This window comes from Narcine bancroftii, chromosome 7 (assembly GCF_036971445.1).
Source record: "Narcine bancroftii isolate sNarBan1 chromosome 7, sNarBan1.hap1, whole genome shotgun sequence".
Lineage (NCBI taxonomy): Eukaryota > Metazoa > Chordata > Chondrichthyes > Torpediniformes > Narcinidae > Narcine > Narcine bancroftii.
Window position 1 is genome coordinate 93760762 of NC_091475.1, and position 22379 is coordinate 93783140.

At 39.9% G+C, this 22379-nt stretch overlaps 1 protein-coding gene across 1 annotated transcript in view; it reads right to left on the minus strand.

Annotated features, from left to right (window-relative positions):
• Positions 1-394: 394 nt before the first annotated feature.
• The window catches only part of myo16 (myosin XVI), a 239976-nt gene continuing 217991 nt past the window's right edge, over positions 395-22379 (minus strand). Inside the window, exons 31-32 of the mRNA XM_069890622.1 lie at positions 7863-9029; positions 395-3026 (exon numbers count right to left, since the gene is read on the minus strand). Coding sequence (XP_069746723.1) covers positions 2836-3026; positions 7863-9029 — 1358 coding nt within the window. The 3' untranslated portion in view covers positions 395-2835. The remainder of the gene's footprint in view (positions 3027-7862; positions 9030-22379) is intronic.

Consider the following 22379-nt stretch of genomic DNA (forward strand, 5'->3'; position numbering starts at 1 on the left):
TATTCCCGAATAAATTCTCTTGTTTCACACAGTTTAATTTCTAATCAGAAATGCTTCTTTCATTGGAGGAGTGTGAGCAAAACTGAAGCAATGTCACAAAGGTGATAAACCGATATTGAATACTCCCAATTTTTAATTCTTTAAGATATCCACACCACAAATTGATAAAGAAGTATAAATCAGAAACCTCCCCTTTGGAATTTTTAGCTTTAAGGATCTTAGCTCCACCATTCATGCAGGACAGAACACAAAATAGTTAATGGGCTATTTATAATAAAACTGAGGTTCAGAATCACAGGAGAATGTTGTCAAAAGAAAAATTTAATATGACAGCCCAGAAAAGAAATACCAACACAATTAATTTATTTAAATTGGAAACAGACATTCACGGAAATATAATCTTTTTATTGAAAATGTAATTCATTGAAGGTAGAACACTGATATAAATTTTAGATCAGAATTTGATCAACAATCTTACATTGGAAATTACAAAAGTAAGATGTTACCAAAGTAAGCAAAGAAACAATTTTCAATTTATTTAACTGTGTAAACCACATCATCCAGAGGAATGCAATTTCCTGAAAGCTGGATCCAGTCCAAAATGAAAAGCACATGCAAACTATACAAGTTAACCGCAACATGGTACTATTAAACACCATTAAATGTAGGAACTTAACCGATGACACAGCACACGTGTTTTGTAAGGTACATATTAAATTTTACTTCTGAAATTTGTTTTGGCACTGAAATGGGTGTGGCTGCAAGGTAAAATGAAAAATATAATTATTTTGGGGCACAGCGCTGTTCATTCTGTTGTGATATAATATCCTGCTTATTTTTTTTACTCTTTTGTCCTCTTAATTGTTGATCTGAGAGAATTAGTGTAAGTCTGTAAAACAATCTGAAGTCAAAACCTGAAAAACATGAACTATAAAGTTTTCTTCTGTGAAGATAGGAAAAAGAAACATTCACGATGAAAATTATTCCTGCACTGTAATTTACCATTTTTCCCAAACCAGTACATCATGTGAAGTAAACTGTAACTCAGTACAGGTTCCAATGTTCCCCGTCCAGCAGTTAAGAAATAAGGGGAAGCATAGTTTTCTTTCATATTGTAAAGACAGCCCTGCACATCACTTGGCACCAAGCTGAACATTGCAATAAGAAAGACTTCAATTAGAATCTGTTAGGTCCTAAAGTCATTTAGCTCCCAAAACCACTCAGGATTCAATGGTTGTCAGCAATGACACACCTGAATAGAGAGGGACAAAGACCATCTTGCATTCTTCCTCATCCTGCAACATTGGCACCAGTCGAAATTTGACAGTAACATTCAATATCTGTCAAATCTGAGGAGGTGGCACGATCCACGAGTATGATCTGAATGTACTTACAGCACAAGATAGCTGACTTGTGCACTCAGAAGAGGCATTAAATTTCACTTAGACTGGGGCCTTTTTGGGGCAACATGGACCCTTTAAAGATGTCTGGTCAGGTAGATCCTGCAGAGAGTAGAAGCATTTAAGAGCTCAAGAAATTTTAATATTGAAATTACAGCTACAGTCATTTCAATTTGAAAAGTTAACAATTTAGTTGTAGTCTATTTTCCAGTGTAAATCAAGCCAAGCTTTTGTCGTAGAATATTTGTTATTGCATTGTTTCATTGTGCTTTCATTAAATTTCCCAAAAGAAAAATGTGGGATTGACCAAAAAACGGTACAACCTCATTATTCAATGACTTTACCATTTTTTTTTCTTTAATAGCCATTATATAAATCATTTTCATTTGGGGTTCACTTTACTTAATTGTGACATAAGTATCAAGATGAATCATTGTCTCAAGAAAAAGAACTAAATAAAATCAAAGAATATCACTAAATGCACATGAAATTGATGTTGGAGATTCTGATAAAATAGGTGAATTCAAATGGGATTTAAAACAAAATGTTAATTCTGGAAGAAAATAAGCAGAGAAAATCTGGCTCATGAATCCCAGGCCGAGGATTTGAATCTCTAACCCATGCTCCTTTTGCATGGGATTTCAATTCTGAAAACCTCACACTATTTAGAGATAAAGTTCTATTGTAAAATGAGATAAATACAAATTTTGAGTGGTATCTCATTCTGTTACTTTGAAAACAATACAATTTGCCATTTTTAAAGATGCACCAAAGCTTACAAAATCAGATCATAACTTTTCAAATTCTCCATGAACTGAATAAGCTTCCAAAAATATCATTACGATTTGTATTTTCCACTGAATTTAAGCATTTATAGTTTTCAATTTCTTGTCAATTGATTGCAGCCTTGTTCAGATATAAAATCTATTGGCAAATACAAAATTTTCAGTGGAAAAAATTCAAATGAAGAGGAATATGTGAGCAAGAAGTCTGTTCCTATCCATGAATACATTTTACTGTAAACAAGACTTATGTTTTATCATACACAAGGTTATCATTTTAAAAAGGAATGTAATATCCTTCAGTTTTCAAATAATACAAGTTCTATTCTTTAAAAGTTTGAAAAAAATCCAGTTGTCCTTATTATCTTAAATAATCAAACAATACAATTGAGTAAATCTTATAACCTTGTCCTGATCATTCTGTGATTTCTCATTTAGTATTTAGAGGAATTCCCTAATCCAGAATTACATGAGTCCTGAGCTCCCACTCGAGTGTTGTGGGTGGAATTTTGTTGTTCCAAGTTGATCAAGAGATTTTATAAGTTCAAAGCTTGAGGAGATCATCAGATCTTGTTGAAAGACAGCTAGAAAATCTGTTTTTTGGACAGTGGTTTAATTGACAGATATTGACCGCATGCAATTCGTCTAACAGCTCACTGATAAGTGAAATACAAGTTACCATTCAGCAATTGATTTCCATTCTCCATAGTCGGAGCTGCTGATATTGAAGGAGAGAGCCTGGTGACAGGGTTATTAGCATTTTTATCCTGTATCTCTGATATGTTTCCTGGTCCACAGTTTTCTTCTCTGTTAGTTGGACTAAAGTTTCCCTCATCACACCCACCTAAGTAAAGAAATAACGGTTAAGCATATGAAATTGCAACTGTCACGGAAATCTCAATGTTAAAATATTTTGTAAGTCATCTGTAAGGCGTTTGAACATTCTCCCTGTGACCTGTGTGGGTTTTCTCTGGGTGCTCTAGTTTCACCCCACATTCTAGACAGATAGGGGTTGGTATGTTAATTGGTCACATGGCTTATTTGGGTAGCATGGGCTCATGGGCAAAATGGCCTGATACTGTGCTGTGTCTCTGAATTAAATTTTTTAAAAAATGATTCTGAAAATTCAGAAAACATGTAAAAATGCAAATATTATTCACATTATTCAACCCGTGTGAAACATTCGTGTGATAAGGCTCCTTGCAGCAAAGATTTATAGTGCAGTAAAGGCTGTGAAATATTCACCCAAATTGAATGGTGAATGACTCACGTTCATGTGTCAACCTTAGAATGAGGAAGTAAATCACCAATCGAATAACATAATCTGTCCTTGATGTCTTTCATGAAAGTGCCTCCACTGAACATATCTTCTGATATTTGAGTGTATAAGGAACCTGCAGGAACTGGCTGAAGAACAAGGAGACTAAGGATGATGTTGAATATAAACTTGAAGAAAGAAACTTGTGGCCTGAAATTAGTCAAGTGATCTGTTTTATTTTTGTAGTTGTACATACCAAGATAAAGTCTAGACTCTCAAAGTGCATCATGTTTTCTGTAAGGTAAACCATCAGACACTGACATTCTCATCTAAGTTATATAAATAATGAAAAAAATTAAATGTATTCATATGACAACAGGCCCAAGAACTCTTGAGATTCTGCTACCCTATTACACCCAATTGACCTAAAACCCTGTATGTTTTGAAGAGTGATACACCAGGAGTAAACCAACACAGACATGGGGAGAACATACAAATTCCTTACAGACAGCACCAGATTTAAACCCCGGTTGCTAGCGCTATAACATTATTGCGCTAACCGCTACACCCTTTATGTTACCAACAATGGAATTGATTCCTGTCAAACAGCACTTGTTACAGTCATTTAGTCATTCATGCGCCACTTCCCACTTTGTCCGACCACTATCAACTTTGGATTCAGTTTGCTGTCGCACTTCAGATCCCTTGTGCTGTGAGAGAGTGTGTTTGATTTGGCTCAGGAGGAGAATGAGAGGGTAATGGGGAGAACAGTTTGTCATCTTCAAAAGGGGTTGTGGGGTGAAAAGATAAGACTGGAACAGGCATTAATTTGAAGTATTGGAAATTGAGTTCCAAATCCTTAACCATCTTTCAATGACATTTTTTTTTTACTCAACTCTTCTCTAATCCTTCTTTTAATTATCTTATATTTTTCTGGTTATTTGAATCCTATATGGAGGGTAATAAGACCTTCCTGCTTACAGGCTTTTGTAAAAAAATATTTACCTTAATAAAATCTCCTGAGAACCTCCTCTGTTCCAGTTGTTCTTTTTATCCCCAAATTGAAATACTCCAGCTCTTATAAATCTCTTCTGAGCTCTCTGTGCTGCTACCACATTCTTCCTGTAAGTTGATGGTCTGAGTAGTGTACAATGCTGAGTGGCTTGCCTTCAATATTAAAATGAGGCTGTATGGTCGAAGTTAGCCATTTGGCATATAACTCAGCTGTGTATAAAATTAATCTTTCTTCGAGTATATTTTACATATTAGAGGTCACAGAAATATAAGGTCTCAGTGAAAAATTATCATGTGATGTCTCATAACAAAATTAATTTGATAGGACATCCTTCTATGGCAAAAAAAACCATGCTTGGCATTAATCCTATAACTGTGCAGAATCAGTGGCCAAGAAACAAGTGTAGTTCTCTGACTATAATTCCATGAGCTTTCCACTTCATTTCCTCATTCCAAGCAATTCTTTCTCCCAGACCCAAGTATCTTCTTCACTCACTCCCTAATGTGCATTAGAGAAAACCTTTTGGTAAAATATTACAAGCACAGCAGTCGGAGGCAAACTATATTATTTTTGTTCTCTATTTTAACTAGATTTAAAACTTACAACTTACTGAATATCACCAGCGACCTCTCCCAGTCCACTCCTATTGACACAATGATTCAAGTTTCGAGGTTCAAGGTTCCTTTTATTGTCATGTAGCTTACACATAAAAATGTAATATACTGTACATGACACACTTTAAATTTTGTCTGCCATAAGACAAAGAGTTGCCATGTACATCGTCCGCGAAGCCAAGCCAAAGAAATAACAATAAAAGAGAGGCAAAGCAGAGTCCCGTCAGAAATGCTGAGATTCAATAGGATTCACCTCCAGTGCTCCCGTAAATTCTGCAGCCACACAGACTCCTCTTCAAACCATTGGCAGTCTGAGCTCCAGTTCCAAAGCTCCAATATGATCAGGAAGCCTTCGGTGCCCTTGGCTCTTTGGGAGCCCTTTTTCCCTCAGTATCCTCTCAAATCCTGGTTCTAATTCCTGATTCCCATGAGCCAGACTCCAGCCTGTGTGAGTCCTTCGACTACAAGCCATCAACCGCTTGCAGCCTGCGTGGGTCCTTCTGCTGCTGAGCCCCTTGCTGGTCTAGTGCTATGGCCACCTTCCTTGTCGGGTCATCTCGCATGCTTCTGTTCACCAGTGTCTTAACTTTCTCAGAACTCCGAGGAAATCCTCACATTTCACCTGCATCTGCCTACCTATAGACCATTGAAGTATCCTATCAGGGTGCAACACAGTGTGCTAGAAGAACTGCTCTGTCCAGGACCTCAGAAAACTGCAGAGGGTTGCGAACAGAGTTCAGGCTATCACACGTACTGCCCTCTCCTCCATCAACTCAATCTTTAGCTCCCATTGCCTTGGAAAAGCAGTCAACATATGATATGATCTTGAAAGTGAAATTTCAATAGCAACTGTTCTTTAATTGCAGCTCACTAAATTATCTGGTCCTTAAATTCAATTTGTATAGTTCTTTGGAATTTTGAATTGCAGATATGTTACTTCAGCCAAGTAGCAGCAACAGCGACAACAACAACCTAACCAGAGGGGAAGGAAACTAAAGTTTCTCTCTCTCTCAGCAAGAGCAGAAATGAAGAGCTCAAGCCCTGGGATGCTTACCAAAGTAGGCAGTAAGTGGGAGTAAGAGGATATTGCCAGAAGATCACTTTATGAAGAATGTTGAAAAAGGTTTTAATGACCTGACTCACATGATTCAAATTAATCTATACAACATTCACCAACAGTGTCTCCTCTACCCACTCAAATGATTTATTCCACTGCATCTCTATTAATCGGCTAATAACTGTTTCTATTAATAACCACTTCTAACTTGCATTCATTTTTCCCATTATGCATTTACACAACTATCTCCACATCTCGCAGGTTAAGCACACAATCAACCATTCAACTTTGGCAGAGGCATGGCGCACTGAAACACTTTCTCTGCCATTCTTCCTTTGATTTTGTAGGAGATAAAAACCACAAGAAATAGGATAAACAGTAGGCCATTTGGCCCATCAAGCCTGCTCCACCATTAGGCTCATCTCCACCTACCTGCCTATTTCCCATTTCCCTTAATTCCCCTATTATGTGAATACCTACCCAATCTACCCAAATATGTTTACTGAGGAGGCCTCTAGTGCATCCATGGGCAGGGAATTCCATAGATTCACCACTCTCTGGGAAAAGCAGCTCCTCTTCATCTAGTACCCTGAATCTTGAGCCTACTGCTATCTTATCTATTCCTTTCATAATTTTATACTGTATGTTTCCATAAGATCCCATCTCATTCTTTTAAATTCTAATGAGTACAGTCCCAGACAATTCCATCCCTCCTCATAGGCTTATCTCCTCATCTCTGGAATCAATCTAGTGGACCTCCTCTGCATTGCCTATTTGCCTCTAAGACTAGTATATCCTTCCCCAAGTAAAAAGATCAGCATGCAGTACTCCAAATGTGGCCTCACCATTACTCTGTACAGTTACTGCATAACCTCCCTGCTTCTAAATACAATCCCAGTAGCAATGAAGGCCAAAACATTCCATTTGCCTTCCTGATAGCCTGCTGCATCTGCAAACTAACCTTTTGCGATATATGCACCAGCACACCTAAGTCCTTCCGCACAGCGGTGTGCTTGCCATTTAATCTGATCTTCCATTTTTCCTTCCAAAGTGAAAAATATCACGGTTACCAACATTTGCCAGACCCTAATCCACTCGCGTAACTTTCCATATCCTCTGCACAGTCCCTTTTTCAAGATCATTAGTGTACATTGTGAACAGTTGTGGGCCCAGCACATCACTCACCACTGATTGCCAACTAGAAAAACACCAAAGTCATTAACTGGAAATGATAAGGTGTTTAATAAGTCGAAATTCCTGCATAGGTCTATGAATTTGTAGTTACTTACTCAGGAAGGACAACATATTTTTAGAAATAAGTACTTTTCAAATGCTTCTCAATTAGTTGCTTATTGTTTGTTCGCAATAGAATTAAAGAACCTGCATTTATTTCACATCTTACATGGCCTTCAAATGTTTCAAACTGTTTTACTTGCATTGATATCATATAATTGGCATAGACCAAAATGCAAGTTATTTCTGCAGGTTTGTGCACAATGTTCCACAATATGAGATTCGGGTCAAGATAAAGTGCTAAACATTGGTATTCACCAACTGATAAATTTTAGCTAGGACATGAAGGAAATGTTCCCACTCCTCGAGTAGTGTTGTTTTGTCTTTTCGATCTTCCTGAAAACTAACACCAATAATTGCAGACAGGTCTGTGCACCTCACTCATCCCTAATGCCAATAGGCCTAACCTTTGAGATTTATAGTCAAAATGTAAAAATACTTACCTGATTGCTCCCGTATTTTCCTTCCTGCTGCTGATTTTCGCAGAAGGCTTCGTCCTGAGCTGAAAAGGCTGCTCAGTTCATCAAGTGGGCTGGTAATGGGTCTGGAGATAGTAGAAGAGTAAGGTAGTAGTGACACATTCCCTGTCGAGGAGGAAACATGCTTCCCAGTTTCTGTCCTGCAGGTTTTTACTGGTGAAGAAGGTAATCGAGTGGAATTTGTAAACTGGGCTCCTCCTTGTAATGGATTAGGTTTCTGTGATATTTTGGAAACATCTGTACTTGAAGCAAATTTTCCTGAACTGAATGCAGCTATGTCTGGTGGGAAAATAAAGTGAGTCGTTGGCTTATAGGGTGGTGTTGGAATCATTGGAAGAGGGGGAGTTGTTGGGGGTGGAGACATCTTTCCTGATGCACCAAACACACACAGCCCAGGAGATGTTGGTGGCTCATTTTCTTCTTTTTGATGGCTTGATAATTGTGGAGACGTGGGTGATATCTCATCTGATTGCACGGAGTAACTCAGGTTAGTTTCCAGCACTGGTAACCTTTTGACCTCAAGGGGTGTGAGTGGGGATTCATCCGAGGCAGGGGAACACTGCACTGGTGTTGGAGGGAATACCAATAATGGGGGCCTGTGTGGGAGAAGGTTTGGAAATGGTGGTGGAATGTCACATATTAATTCTTTGCACCCTGTCACAGTGGGGCTACTTGTACTAAAATCGTCAGACAATGTTGGCGTTTTTCTTTCAGGTGGAGGACAGACAACCTGGTCTAAAAAGTTAGAAGAACTTGGGCTGTCTTCCAGCAAGCAGTATTTCATCTCTTCATAAACAGATTCTCCTTGATCAGGACTTTCCACTTCAGCAAGATAATTCCCTCCAGCTCCTCTCATTTCTATGTAAACAGGCTCAATGTCCTCTTTGTGGGACAGAGGGAGACTCAACATGCCATATTGGGGGCCATCAGCAGATGCAGCACGCTGGATAGATCCAGCGCTAGGATTTGCTTTCATCACTGTGTATGTGAACTTCAGTGCAGATGGCTTCCTTATGTAAATCTCTTCATATGAACCCGTCAGTCTGGTGTTAGGGCTTCTTTTAGGCTTTGGTGGTGGAATCTTTTTCATTGTGCTGTAATCATCACTGTGAGGTCTTGGTTTAGTCAGAACTGTGGATGAGAGGAATAAGAAGATTAGGACAGCTGAAGACTACTTATTTCACATTCTCAATTCTTTCTTTACTGAACTCTGCATGTTTCCTTGACTGAGTCAGATCACTGTCCACACTGGTGCAGCTGTCAGCACTGTTGCCTCACTGTACCAGAGATGAAGATTCAGTCACGATTTTGAGTGCTGTGTATATGCATGTTCTCTGCGATGGGTTCTTCTGAATGCGCCAGTTTACTCCCACGTCTTAATGACATGTGTGTCCATAGGTGACATGGGCACTATAAATTGTCTCTTGTATATAGGTGAGTGATAGAATTTTGGATTTGTTGCAGAGAATGTTGGGAGAATAAAAAGTTTAATTAACATATATGATTCATGCAAAAGAATGCTTTATGATTCTTGGTGCAGACTCAAAATACAAAAGTGCCCATTTCCATGCTGTATCTGAGAGATCACTTTGTAATCAATGACCTTAATTCTATTAGCTTTAAACTGGGGAAAGGTCAATGTTGATGGTATTAGACTGGATGATGCAAAGGCTGATTGAGGGAGGCAGTCTGCAGGTAAAAGGCTATCAAGACAATTTTGAGCCTTTTAACAAAGAAAAGGAGAGTTGAGGGACATATTGTTCTTGATGCAGTGAAAGCTGGCCAAGTAAAAAAAAAGACATGCGCCGTGTATGGACATGGGATCAGGTGAGGGATACTGGAGCACTTAAGAGGCAAATCAGGGCAGCAAAGAGGAAAGTACATAAAAGTGCTGGAGATACCCAGCAGGTCATACAGCCTTCGTAGAAGGCAAATAGCAATAATTGTTTCAGGCCTGAGCCCTTCTTTTGGCACAGAGGGGACATGAGATAACTCTGGTAGATAATGGAGAATCTTAAAATAATCTGTATGTATATTAAGGGCAAAATGATAACAAGGTCCCTTACAAATTAATGAGGTGGTCTATGAGTGGAGCCATAGGAGATGGGTGAGGTCCTAAATGAATACTTCTCATCTGTATTTGCCATGGAGAAAGACACGGATGCTGGGGAAATTTGGGAAGTTAATATTAATGTCTTGAAGAGAGTCCAGATTAGAGAAGAGGAAGCGTACATGTAAATAAAGCCCCTGGGTCTGATTATGTATATCCAGGACTAGAACATTCTGAGAAGCAAGGGAAGAAATTGTGGGAGCCCTGGCTGAAAAATATGTATCATTATTTGCCATGGGTGAGGGGCTGGAAAACTGGAGGGTGGCTAATATTGTGCCTTTATTTAAGAAAGGCTTCAAGGAAAAGCCAGGGAAAAATAGACAAGAACAATGCACAATGTGCTGGAGGAGCTCAACAGACCAGGCAGCATCCATAGAAGACAATAGATTGTAAATACTGCAGGCTGAAAACCTTCATCAGAAACAGCAGATCTGAATGAAAGGCTGGTGGGGAGAGGGGGAGAAGGGAGGGAAGGTATAGGAGCAAGGCTGGCAGGTGGGAGATGGACGAAATGTGAAAAAATAAGAAGCTAGGAGGTGAAAGGAAGGAGGGGCAAGAGGTCTGAGAAAGATGTGCTCTGATGGAAAGAAGGGAAAGGTGGTTGGGAGCTGGAGGAAGGAAGGAGTGCTCGATGGGCAGGTAGAATGGGCGGTGGCGGGGAAAGAAGGAAAAGAGAAAGATGAATGTGGCCAGAATAGCAAAGGTGGGTACAGAGCTAAGCAAGTCACTATAATCTTCTAGATGGAAGCAAGAAATTCACTGGCACTTCAGCTGAATAGAAGGGGGCAGTCATCCCCAATGTCTTGATCAATAATAATCCCTCAATTAAGATTTTTTTTTAATAATGTAGTCCTGAGCACATTGTAATTTTTGCTCAAAGCATGTGTTTCACAAATTATACCAGTAATTGGATTTCAAAAGTTTTTCCTAAGCTAGAGCATTTTGGCATGCCTTAAGGTTATAGAGCATCGAACAAGTTGTTCAGCCCAGTTCATCTAAGTCCAACACCCTTTTGAACTCTTCCTATCCACATATTTGTTTGTGTCTTTTGAATGCTGAAGTCCTACCTGCTCCTATAATTTCCTCTGGTCGCTTATTCCAGATACAGACTACCCTCTGAATGAAATATTTGCCCCTCGGATTCCTCTTAAATCTTTCCCTCTCACCCGAAACCTATGCATCCTAGTTTAGAATTGTCCACCCTGGGTAAAGGACTGTGAGCATTCACTTTATCCTTGGCCCTCATGATTTTATAAACTTCCATGAGCAGAAAGACACACCCAAAATCCATGCCCTATTACCTATTCCTTTTTCTTGAGCTGCATTCTAAATGGATAATATATCTTTGATCATCCTGTGGCCCATAATCATTCGATCAGAGAATAGATCCACGGATGATGCTTTCTCACCCTACCCTCTGATTCCTTTAGCCATCTCCATTTTGAATATATTCTATGACCTGGCCTCAACAACTTTCTTTTGTGGTGAGTTCCACAAGTTCACATATCTCTGAGTGAAAAGGTTTCTCCTCATCTCTGTCCTAAATAGCTTATCTCTTATCCCTAGACCTCCAACATTGGGACTATTCTTCCTGCATCTAACTTATCCTTGTTCTATCATAACTTTACATATCTGAAAGAGACTCCTTCTCATTCTTCTAGATTCCAATGAGTAAAATCCTATTCTATCCAGGCTTTCTTTATTTACAAGAATTAATTTTGTGAACCTTTGCTGCACCCCCACAATAGCAAGAATCTCTTTCCTTAGATTAAGAGACCAAAACTGCACACAATATGCAAAATATTGCGTAACCAAAACCCAAAATAACTGCTATCAGACCTCCCTGCTTCTATACTCAAATCACAGAATCACAAAAAAATTGCAACACAGAATGATGTCAATTAGCCCAGTTCTAAGCAAGTGCACTTCGGAGAATGCCACTCTCCTGCCTTCTCCCCAAAGCATAAAAGAACTTTCAGCCAGTGATCTTAGATCTCTACCTGATGGAATATTACCACCAATCCATCTCCTGTTTGCATGTGAGGTCTCGATCTTCAATATCCAATCAGATGTTTGAAACTTGAACTATTTCTTTTACCTATTTGATTAAATCTAATTCTGGTAGATTATTATCATACATATTCTGAGAATTAGTGATTAATCTCCAATGTCATAAATTGAAGTTGTTTTATTTTAAGGTTTGAAGTTTTCAGTGGAAAGATTTCTCACATTGTGGAAGAGATGAATAAAAAGAGAGCTGGCCTGAATGACCTAAGGCAAGTAAGACAGCTGGATGAAAGCCATTGCTGTGATGAATGCAGGTAAGGCAGGTAAGTCTGCTGGATGAAAGCCATTGCTTTGATGAATGCAGGTAAGGCAGCTGGATGAGAGCAATTGCTGTGATTTATGATCAGAGCATGTAGCAAGTTGAGGAATTCAATCCATATCAACAAGTGATTTGTTTAAAAATGTAAATTAAATTTAATGGTCAAAAAAGTTAGGTTTAGAGAAACACATAGCCGAATGAAAATGATAGCTCAGGTGTTCGTATTAGTGCATGAACAATCTCTCAACTATTTTATTTCCAGGAGAACACAGTAACTACCTTACTTCACAATTTACATTTAAATGGAAATAGGAAGAGCAATTTTCATTCGATATTGAAAATGTATCTATTATTAAAAGTGTTCCTTTAAAGCACAGGCTAGCCACGGACCACGAGAATTGATATAGCTCAGATATTGATTTTTCCATAATGTCAATAGTGGAGTTTTTTGGCTGAAGGTAATTAGAACAATATATGAAAAAAGTGATTTTGCTTGAAATCATTGAGAAGACCCAATTAGCAAAGAGAAAAGTACAGGTAATTAACCAAACAAAATTCTCTCAGATTAGGCTGCGCTTACAAGAAATGTTTGAAACGTAAACTTTTTTTTAACCTTTATTGGTATTTGAGCAAAGCCAACAAATGAAAACATTGGAGAAAACACACTTCTGATTAATTCTCTGTGTCTGTAGGTGCATCTGTCTATGCGTGTGGGTACATCTTTCGTGTGTGCGTGTGTGCTGAAACAGCAAAGTTGTTAAGATATAATTTTATTGCAGTTACTGAAAGTATACTTTGATTAAGTAACCACATATATTAAATTCAGCAGTGAATGTTCTGATAAAAATGCCCTCAAGGTTTTAGCCCTGAAATATTACCTCCCCAGATGTTGCCTGTTCTGGAAGAGTAATTCTAGCAATTTTCTGTTTTCATTCCAAATTTTCAGCATTTGCAGTCTTTTCCTTTTAGGTCATGGTAATAAAATGATTTGTGGAACATATTATTATAGCATACATCTTAAGAACTTAAGCTGACTTCACAAATGACCAAACATCTGCTGAAGTATTTCTATTGAGTTAAAAGGTTAAACATTTAAGTACTACTTCACTAACATCCAATTAGAGATTAACATTTTCTATGCTGCTTCCAAAGCTCTAGGATTATTTCTAAGATAAAATCCTTTGGCGGAATCCAGCCTTGGTTCCAATAATTGCAGAGCAAGTTACTGCATTTTTTTCTCAATGATATTTGAAAGGTCACCCTGTGTGCTGATATTCCTTGTAGCATATCATAGCTGAGGTGAGGTGAGATATGCTGGCTCAAACCTATTTTATGTTAATGAAGCAAAGCAACTCAACGGTGTCAATGGTTCTTTAACTCCAGGATTTAATCATTCAGGATTGAAATTAGATCTCATAATGTCTTGCTTCCAGTCAGATGAAAGCCTAAAACCAAACACAAAAAATAAACTAATCCAAGATACTCTCCTCTGTACTTAACTATATGTCATTAATGTTAATCAATGAAAGATATTTTGACATGGTGGTGGAGGGGGGGGTGGTGGAGGGATGGTCAGTGATAATAATGAAAGACTCAGAATGATAGCAAAGGGAAAATACTGAAAAGCTAATAGATTTTACTGGAAACAATCTTTAATACAATTAACATTGTACACAGATTACATATGTCCAAAATTAGATTATCTCGTTTTTATCCTGATGTTGATCCACAATGCATAAATGTACATTTTTTTTGAGGCCTCTCTGATTCATATGTTTTGAGAGTGTTCTGAACCACAGGAATGTTGGGAACAATTCTTTAACACTCTATCACAGATTCTTAGGATTAAATTAGAACCGTGTTCTTTCATTGCTTTGTTTGGTTATTCTCTAGAAGAGAGGATTTCGTTGAATTCAACTCAAAAAAGAATAGAGGCTTTTACTTCAATGATGGCCAGACGAGCAATTTTGATAAGATGGAATGACAGCGTAGGACCAGCTCACATGCAATGGTTACAGGATGTTATGTCTTGCTTGAGTTTGGAGAAAATTAGATATAACATTAAAGAGATCAAGGTTGAATTTTAGCAAGATATGGGGCCCATTCATGGACTATTATCATAACTTGATTACTTAGGCTGGGGGGATGGCTTTGGGGGGTTTTCTATCTGATATCCGAGAGCCAATACTCGATTTTACAATTTATTTGCTAGTGACCGTGTTTAGTGGGAGGGGCTATCTTCCTTTTTTCTTTTGCTCTTATTTTTGTTTTTTTTTTCTGCAACTCGAAGGGATTGGTTTATTTGGGATAATCACAATGTATATCTCAGTATTAAAATATGAGGTAAAATTTTCATAAGGATTTTTCACTTTTTTTGAAAATTATATAAACAGTGTATAGTTGATATGTGACTCATATTCTGTATTGCGTTATATAATTAATTAATATCTAACACTATTTAGATGAAATATTTCTATCAAGTTAATAAAAACATTTTTTAATAGAAAGGAAACAATGCACAAGGATCAATACTCAGCGGAGTAGGATGCACCAAGAAATAGAAGGAAATTCAAATGTAAACTCGGTATCAGAACAAGATAGTGGATCAGTTAATACTATCAGAAAAACAAAGTATGGAAAACTTGCAGTGGGGCTGGAAGAGGGAAACAAATACACATCTGAGCTGCAACAGACATGTGGTTATGAGAAATGGAAGGGGACAGAGAAAACAAACTTTGTTTAGACTTTCAATACATTAAACATGGATCGACTATTTCCATAGCAGGATGAATGTAAAATGGAAGAACGCTATTTGAAAAAGAGTATGAGAAACATTATTAAATATTATTTGGCACAAGTAGTAGAGTTACAGCCTCATGGCTCCATTGATTTGAGTTCAATTTTTGTATTTCACGAGGAGCATTGTGAAGTTTACCAATGATCACCCGTGGTCTCCTCTCGGTGATCAGTTTCGTCACTGATCTCAAAGATATTCAGTTTGAAAGGGTCATTGCTCCTATACATTGCTCCTAGGGTCTGGAAAGTGTTAAAATTAGGGGTGATGTTGTGGGAATTGGGGGAGAATAAAATAGCATTAATGTAGAATTAAGCTGGATGGATGCTTGGTGGTCACGTTGAAGAGCTGTATAACCCTCTAACTTTCACACACAATGAGCAGTTATCATTTGCAGTGCACAGGTTGGAAGTATGATAGCAGGAGATTCAGTGATAATTTTTGAAAGATAATTGTATTTAATGCTTAAATGGAAATTAATTGTGGGCTATAGATAAAGAGCAGAATAATGGAAACATTGGAGGACTCTTTCAAAGATGCAATCAGTTTTATAGACTACTTCATTGCTCGACTATTCCATCATTCAGTGGCATTATTCAACATTCGACTTCCTCATTGGCAGACCCCAATCAATGTGGATTAGAAGCATCACCTTCTCCTCACTAACCTTCAACATAGGGGCACCCCATGGTTGCATGCCTAGTTACATTCTCTATTCCTTACACTCTCATGATTGGATAGTCAACCTTGGTTCGAACATAACTTCCAAATTCACTGATGACACCACCATTATTAGCTGAATAACAAAAAATAATGATTTAGAATATGGGGTACAGGTGGAGAATATTATTGGTTGGTGCCAGAACAACAATTTTGCTCTCAATGTCAACCAGACCAATGAGCCTATTGTGGATTTTAGGAAAGGGGGAGGCTGATGGACCATCAGCATTGATGGGATAGAGGTGGACAGAGTTAGTACATTCAAGTTCCTGGGCATCCACATGAACCAGTACATTTAAGGCAACCTGTTGCATCACAGCCAGGTTTGGTCATTCAAGTATGCAGAAATGTAGCAGGTTGCGGAAGGAAGCAAATATAGCCAAGCCCACCATTGGCTTTGGCCTCCCATTAATTTAAGACATCTTTGAAATTAAGAAAGCAGCCAATATCATAAAGGACCTGATTACAACCTCTTCTCACCTTTGTTACAGGAAGTCATGTGATTAAAGGCACTTCAAAAAGCAGTTTGATCATAAATCAAATTGATCTAGAGACAGAAATGTAGTAACATTCTGTGAGATGGACACTGATGTGTTCTTCTTGCCAGGGGAAATAATGATTTGCTGTGGCTATTGTTATGGTCACTTGTGATTGACCCATATCTGGGTAAAGAAAGCAAGATCATTCTTGCTTTTGGATCACGATCATTTTGATGGTTATTTTGTCTAAAACACTTGAAAGGGTCTTTGAAAGCATCATGGCTTCGCAACCCCTATGCAAGAAAGGGGGAAGTTGTTGAAAAATTATTTGAATGACAAAACATTTCTTTGAAAGCAACTCGACAAGAATTTGTGAGTTTTGAGAAGTCTGATGACTCAGTGTCTCAACTACATAAGCACTTGGGAACAACAGTTTTAAAAGTTCTAAGTTTCAACACAAGATTTCTAAGAATGAATTTTGAACGTGCCTTTTCAGAATTGTGCCTAAGCTGTAATGGTTTGGGTAATATATATATATATATATATATATATATATATATATGTGTATTAGCGCATGGTTGGGGTTAAGTTTAGAGTTAAGGTATTATATCATTAATAGATATTAATAAAAACTATTATTGTTTTGTAGATACCATTGTCTTGGTGAATTTCTATCGCTGCTGGTCCATGACTTAACACTGTTACTTTCTCAAAGAAGATACAGAAGCCTAGTATAAATGGTTTGTTTCTCTGCTGATTAACACTACAGCTCTTTGAGAAGAATTCTTGAACCCATTCCAAACTAACTAACATCAAGTTGTTGTCAGCACAAATCAAAATCTATGTTCTGAACCTAAACCTTTCCCCTTTCAGCTTAAATTGATGACTTCTCATGTTTATTTTCCCCAATCTATGTGGAAAAAGCCTATTTGCATTCACTCTGTCTATGCCTCTCATAATCTTGCAAACCTCTATCAAATCTCCCCTCATTCTTCTCCGCTCCAAAGAATAAAGTCCTAAACTGCTTAATCTTTCCCTGTAACTCAACTCCTGAAGACCCGGTAACATCCTAGTAAATCTTCTCAGCCTCTTTCAATCTTATTGATATCCTTCCTATAGTTTGGTGACCAGAACTGCTCACTATACTCCAAATTTGGCCTCACTAATGTCTTAAACAACTTCAATATAACATCCCAACTCCTATATTCAATACTTTGATTTATAAAGGCTAAGATGCCAAAGACTTTCTTTATAACCCTGTCCAGCTGTGACACCACCTTCAGGGAAATAATATATCTGTTTTCCCAGATCTCTTTGTTCCTCCACAGACCTCAGTGCCAGACCTTTACTGTGTATGTCTTACCTTGGTTTGCCCTTCCAAAATGCAACGCGTCTGCATTAAACTCCATCTGCCATTTTTTGTCCCACTTTCCCAGTTTGTACAGATCACTCTGCAAACTTTGAAAATCTTCCTCACTGTCCACAACACCTCCTATCTTTGTGTCATCAGCAAACTTGCTGATCCAATTTAACATGCCTTATAATTCAATTAAGTATACTCTGGTAATTTACTTTATATTTATTATGCAGTTTTTTTAAAACAAAGCACCTGTTTGGCTGCAGCAAACAAGAATTTTAGTGCATATGTACATTGTACAATATATATGACAATAAAAATTATTATTATTGTATGGATGTGGATTATTAATAACAGGAAACTGGGAGCACTGGAGGGATATCATAAATACTGTATTTAAGAAATATTCCAAATCTTCTGGTTGAATACGTCTCCTCTCTGAGCCCAACATCCTAAGCGTAGAAAACCCAATTACACCTAGTTGCATTTGATGGGCAGGTCTCTTCATTGCCATGAGACTGAGCTAGAGATTCTACTCTGAGATTCAAAATGGCAAAGTGGACAGGGGAAACATTGAAAAAGAGCAACATTCCCACTGACATGGATTTCAAGGCTATGGAGAAGGATGTTTCAAGATAGGGTTGAGAACCCTTGAGTCCATTCATCAGGAGCCATACAGAAGTCCAGTGTCAAATCACTTGCCAAATGACCCAGGTGCTAGCCTCTTCTGACATTTTATGGCTGGATCTGCAGATTGAACATTGAACTCATTTGTCACTTTGGAATGTCCACTACAGGAGTGAATGCAATACATCCTCAACTCAAAGGCTCTGCCTAAGAAGTAAATTAATCATTTTGCATGTTGGTAGATGTGATTATCAATGATGGGTACTTGCTAGTCAGCCTACATTTCTCTCTGAAGTGTATGATTCCATGATTCTAGCACTAAAATGGTAGCATAATGATTGCAATTAGAAATGGAGTTCTTTTTATGCTTGATGTATAATTTGAGTTAGGCTATGTGGGCAAAAAATTCTAATCATTCCAATAATTCACCTTGACATTCTTCACCAAATGTTGACATGCTTTAATTGTTTTACATTGGAATTTTTGGGAGGTTTATGAAACTGGATTTATTCAAGTAAGACAATTCAGATGATCTGATAATGAATCACAGTTGGAAATAATTCATTTTACATAAATTGTCATATTTGATCAAATTAATAATTGTAAAACAGACAATCCATTACCTGTTAAGAATTGCATCAGAATTTTTGGAATTAAACTCGGATCTTCATGTATTTATAGAACTGAAGTTATGGATATAGTGTGAGTTTAGAACGTGTTTATTGAATTGTTGAATTTGTGAGAATGTTTATGTAAATTATCTTTCAAAGATATCTGAGGTGAGATGCCTGTCTACTTTATGCTTATACCCTGAAGAAGGGCTTAGGCCTGAAATATCAGCAATATATCTTATAGATTTTGTAAAACTGGCTGATTTTCTCCAGCTTTCAATATGTGTTTTTATTTCAAAGATACCTGTCAGTCTAATTGTCTATGTGTTCATTCTCTCCCTAAATCTTGGCCAGAAACCTCACTGATTGTTCTTTCATGAAGATAAACTGAATTTGCATTCAGTTTTGTTTTGTCAACAATCTATTGCAATTCAAATGTGAGGTACTAGATGGGAGCACTATTTTTGTGAGGTAGGAAACAGTGCCCCCACTCCCCACAACTCAGAAGCAATTAACCTTCCAAAAGTTCAGGATACCTATGGAGGTCCATATGTCCATGTGGTGATATGACCACCACCCTACTGCAGGGGGCATTCTTAGTACCTGCAGGAAGACCACCTCAGGGGCTGACACCACCTGGCCGACTGTCAATCAGCCAACCTGAATATAAACCTGAGCTGGCCCTCCTGAGCCAGTCACATGGGGAACCACCAAGGCATGAACTGGTGTTCAGACTTTTACTGGAATACAGTCTTTTCTGAGTTGTACTTGCTGGCTGCTACTTCAGCACATCATAATTTATCCCTGTAAATATTTGAAGAGAGACTATGGAGAAGTTTCTGACTATTGGGAGTCTGGAGATCGACCCCCCAACACCCAAATGCCCAGGCACACTTTGAGATTTGGAAGCACGTGATTGAGGCAATTATCCAAACACAGGCTGAGGTGATCAACAGCAACCACAAATGGCTTTCCAGGCCATCAAGGTCTGCACGGACTACGAACCTGCAATGGCTGTACTGGAGAGCATGTAAAAGACCCTGACAAATGTGGTCTATGCCCGGTACCTGCTCAGCATCAGGGTCCAACAGCCAGGTGAAGCGGAAGATTCCTATCTGTGGGCCCTGCATGAGCTAGCCCACCCATGCCTGACTGTGACCGAAGGGGAAGTGGAGCGACTGATCCGGGATGCTCTGCGTGCGATGCCTGAGATCGAGGAGAGGCCAACAGAAGCTGTGGTGGAAAACATTGCCTCACTTACCAGGACAATGGAGATAGTTTTCTCCCTGGAGGCTGCAGCTCATCATGCAGAGGTCTTCAATGCCCATCCCCTCCAACCTTCTGACTGGCCAATACACATGAACACCCTCACCAAGAGGCCCTACGGGGAGGAGACGACTGCAGCCACCATCACAGCTTGCCCCTGTAAGTATTGTGGGTCCCGGTGTGGGTCGAACAGGCGCTCACGCAAAGGTTGCCCAGCGAGGAACTCGCATTGCTTCCGATGTTGGAAGAAAGGCCACTTGACAAGGTGTGCCTTTCCAGGCCCGTGGGGAGTGTTGCGGGCCTCTGCAACCAACTGGTAGCCCTCCGAACGCCGTCACATGTGAGGACCAGGTGATGCCATTACTTGCCCCAGCACTTCCACTCATGTTGCCGAAGTCACTTCTGGCCCAGCCACCAGCCCTCATGGCAGCTGTGTGCTCACCTCGGGCACTGCCATCTTCCTCCGGACGACTTCCACCTGAATCGAAGAAATCACATCTGCCTGCACCAATGACGTAATCTCTGGCTTCACATGTGCATCCACCGGGTGCTGCCATCTTGGGCCAGCCAGCCCCCAGGTAGTGCTACACATCAATGGGATGATGTGGTCAACATGGGCGCATACCTGATCGCCCACCCGACACTCCCCATAAGGAATTCGCTGGCCACTACTCACCACTTCCATCGGGGAGCAGTAACTCGGACCCTGAGACAGTCCTAGCATCCACCACCTTTAGGAGGAACATTCCTCATGGACTCGGGCACTCAATGATGGGCATCACTGTTAATGGGAAGGAACAAAATGCCTGTTCGATAGTGGTGGTACTGAGAGCTTCGTGTACCCAAACGTGGCCCGGACACTGAAGCTCAAAATCTATCCCACATTTTTCCATCACTTTTGTTGTCCAGGACCACTCTATCATGGCCACCGCCACCGCCCCACCGCCGAGGTGCAAGCATCTTTCGCTCACATCAGGCAGGACATCACCAATGTCACAATACATGCTGTGGACGAGACCACCCCATTCCAGGTGGAGTGCGATGCCTCTGATGTTGCCCTCACGGGCTACCCTCAACCAAGGGTGTTGAGCCCTTTGAAAGGAGGCCCAGACAATTGTGGAAGTGGTCTGCCACTGGCACTACTACCTGGCCAGCAGAAGGTTCACCCTCCTCACAAACCAGCGCACAGTGGCTTTCATGTTCAACACCACCCATAAGGGCAAGATCAAGAATGATAAGATCTTGCGCTGGAGAGTTGAGCTGGCCAACTCCAGAACAGACTGGGGAAGTTCAACAACTCTCCTGACGCCCTGTCCCAATCTGTGCCACTGTGCAGTCTGACCAACTCCAGGCACTGCATAACACACTTTGTCACCTGAATGTCACCTGCCTGAACCATTTCATAAAGTCCCAGAACTTCCCTTCCACCGTCCAAGAAGTCTGGATGGACCATTACCGAGCCATGCAGGGTCTGTGCGGAGTGCAAACCACGCTTCTTCCGCCTGCCACAGTCCCACGTCCTCAAGGCCACTAGGCCCTTTGAACGGCTGAGCATCAACTTCAAGAGCCCCCTGCCTTCCACAAACAAGAACATTTACTTTCTTGCGTTCGTAGATGAATACTCCTGTTTTCCCTTTGCCAGCCCTTGCCCTGACCCTCCATGCCCACCATTATCAGGGCACTGACGCAGATCTTCACCATGTTTGGATACCCGGTATTCATCCTCAATGACCAGGGGTCCAGCTTCATGAGTGAGGAGCACTGCCTGTACCTGGTGGTGCGAGGCATTATGGATAGTTACAACACGAGGGGCAATGGACAGGTGGAGCATGAAAACGGGGTGATCTGGAAGGCAGTCCTCTGGTCCTGAGGTCCAAAAGCTGGTCTGTTGACTACTGGCAAGAGGCCCTCCCCGACGCACTCCATGCCATTAGGTCGCTCTTGTGCATGGCTACTAATCAGACCTCTCACGAGTGCCTTTTCTCGTTCCACAGGAAATCGGCGACTGGGTCTCCCTCCCAGCTCCAGGATCCGTGCTCCTCCACAAACACGTCCGGGCCCACAATTTCAATCCTTTGGTTGAGCAGGTGCTCCTCCTCAACGCCAACCAGAACTATGCCTACATCAGGTACCAATGGCCGTGAGAACGCTGTCTTGAACAGGGATCTGGCACCCACCCCTCCAGCAGGGG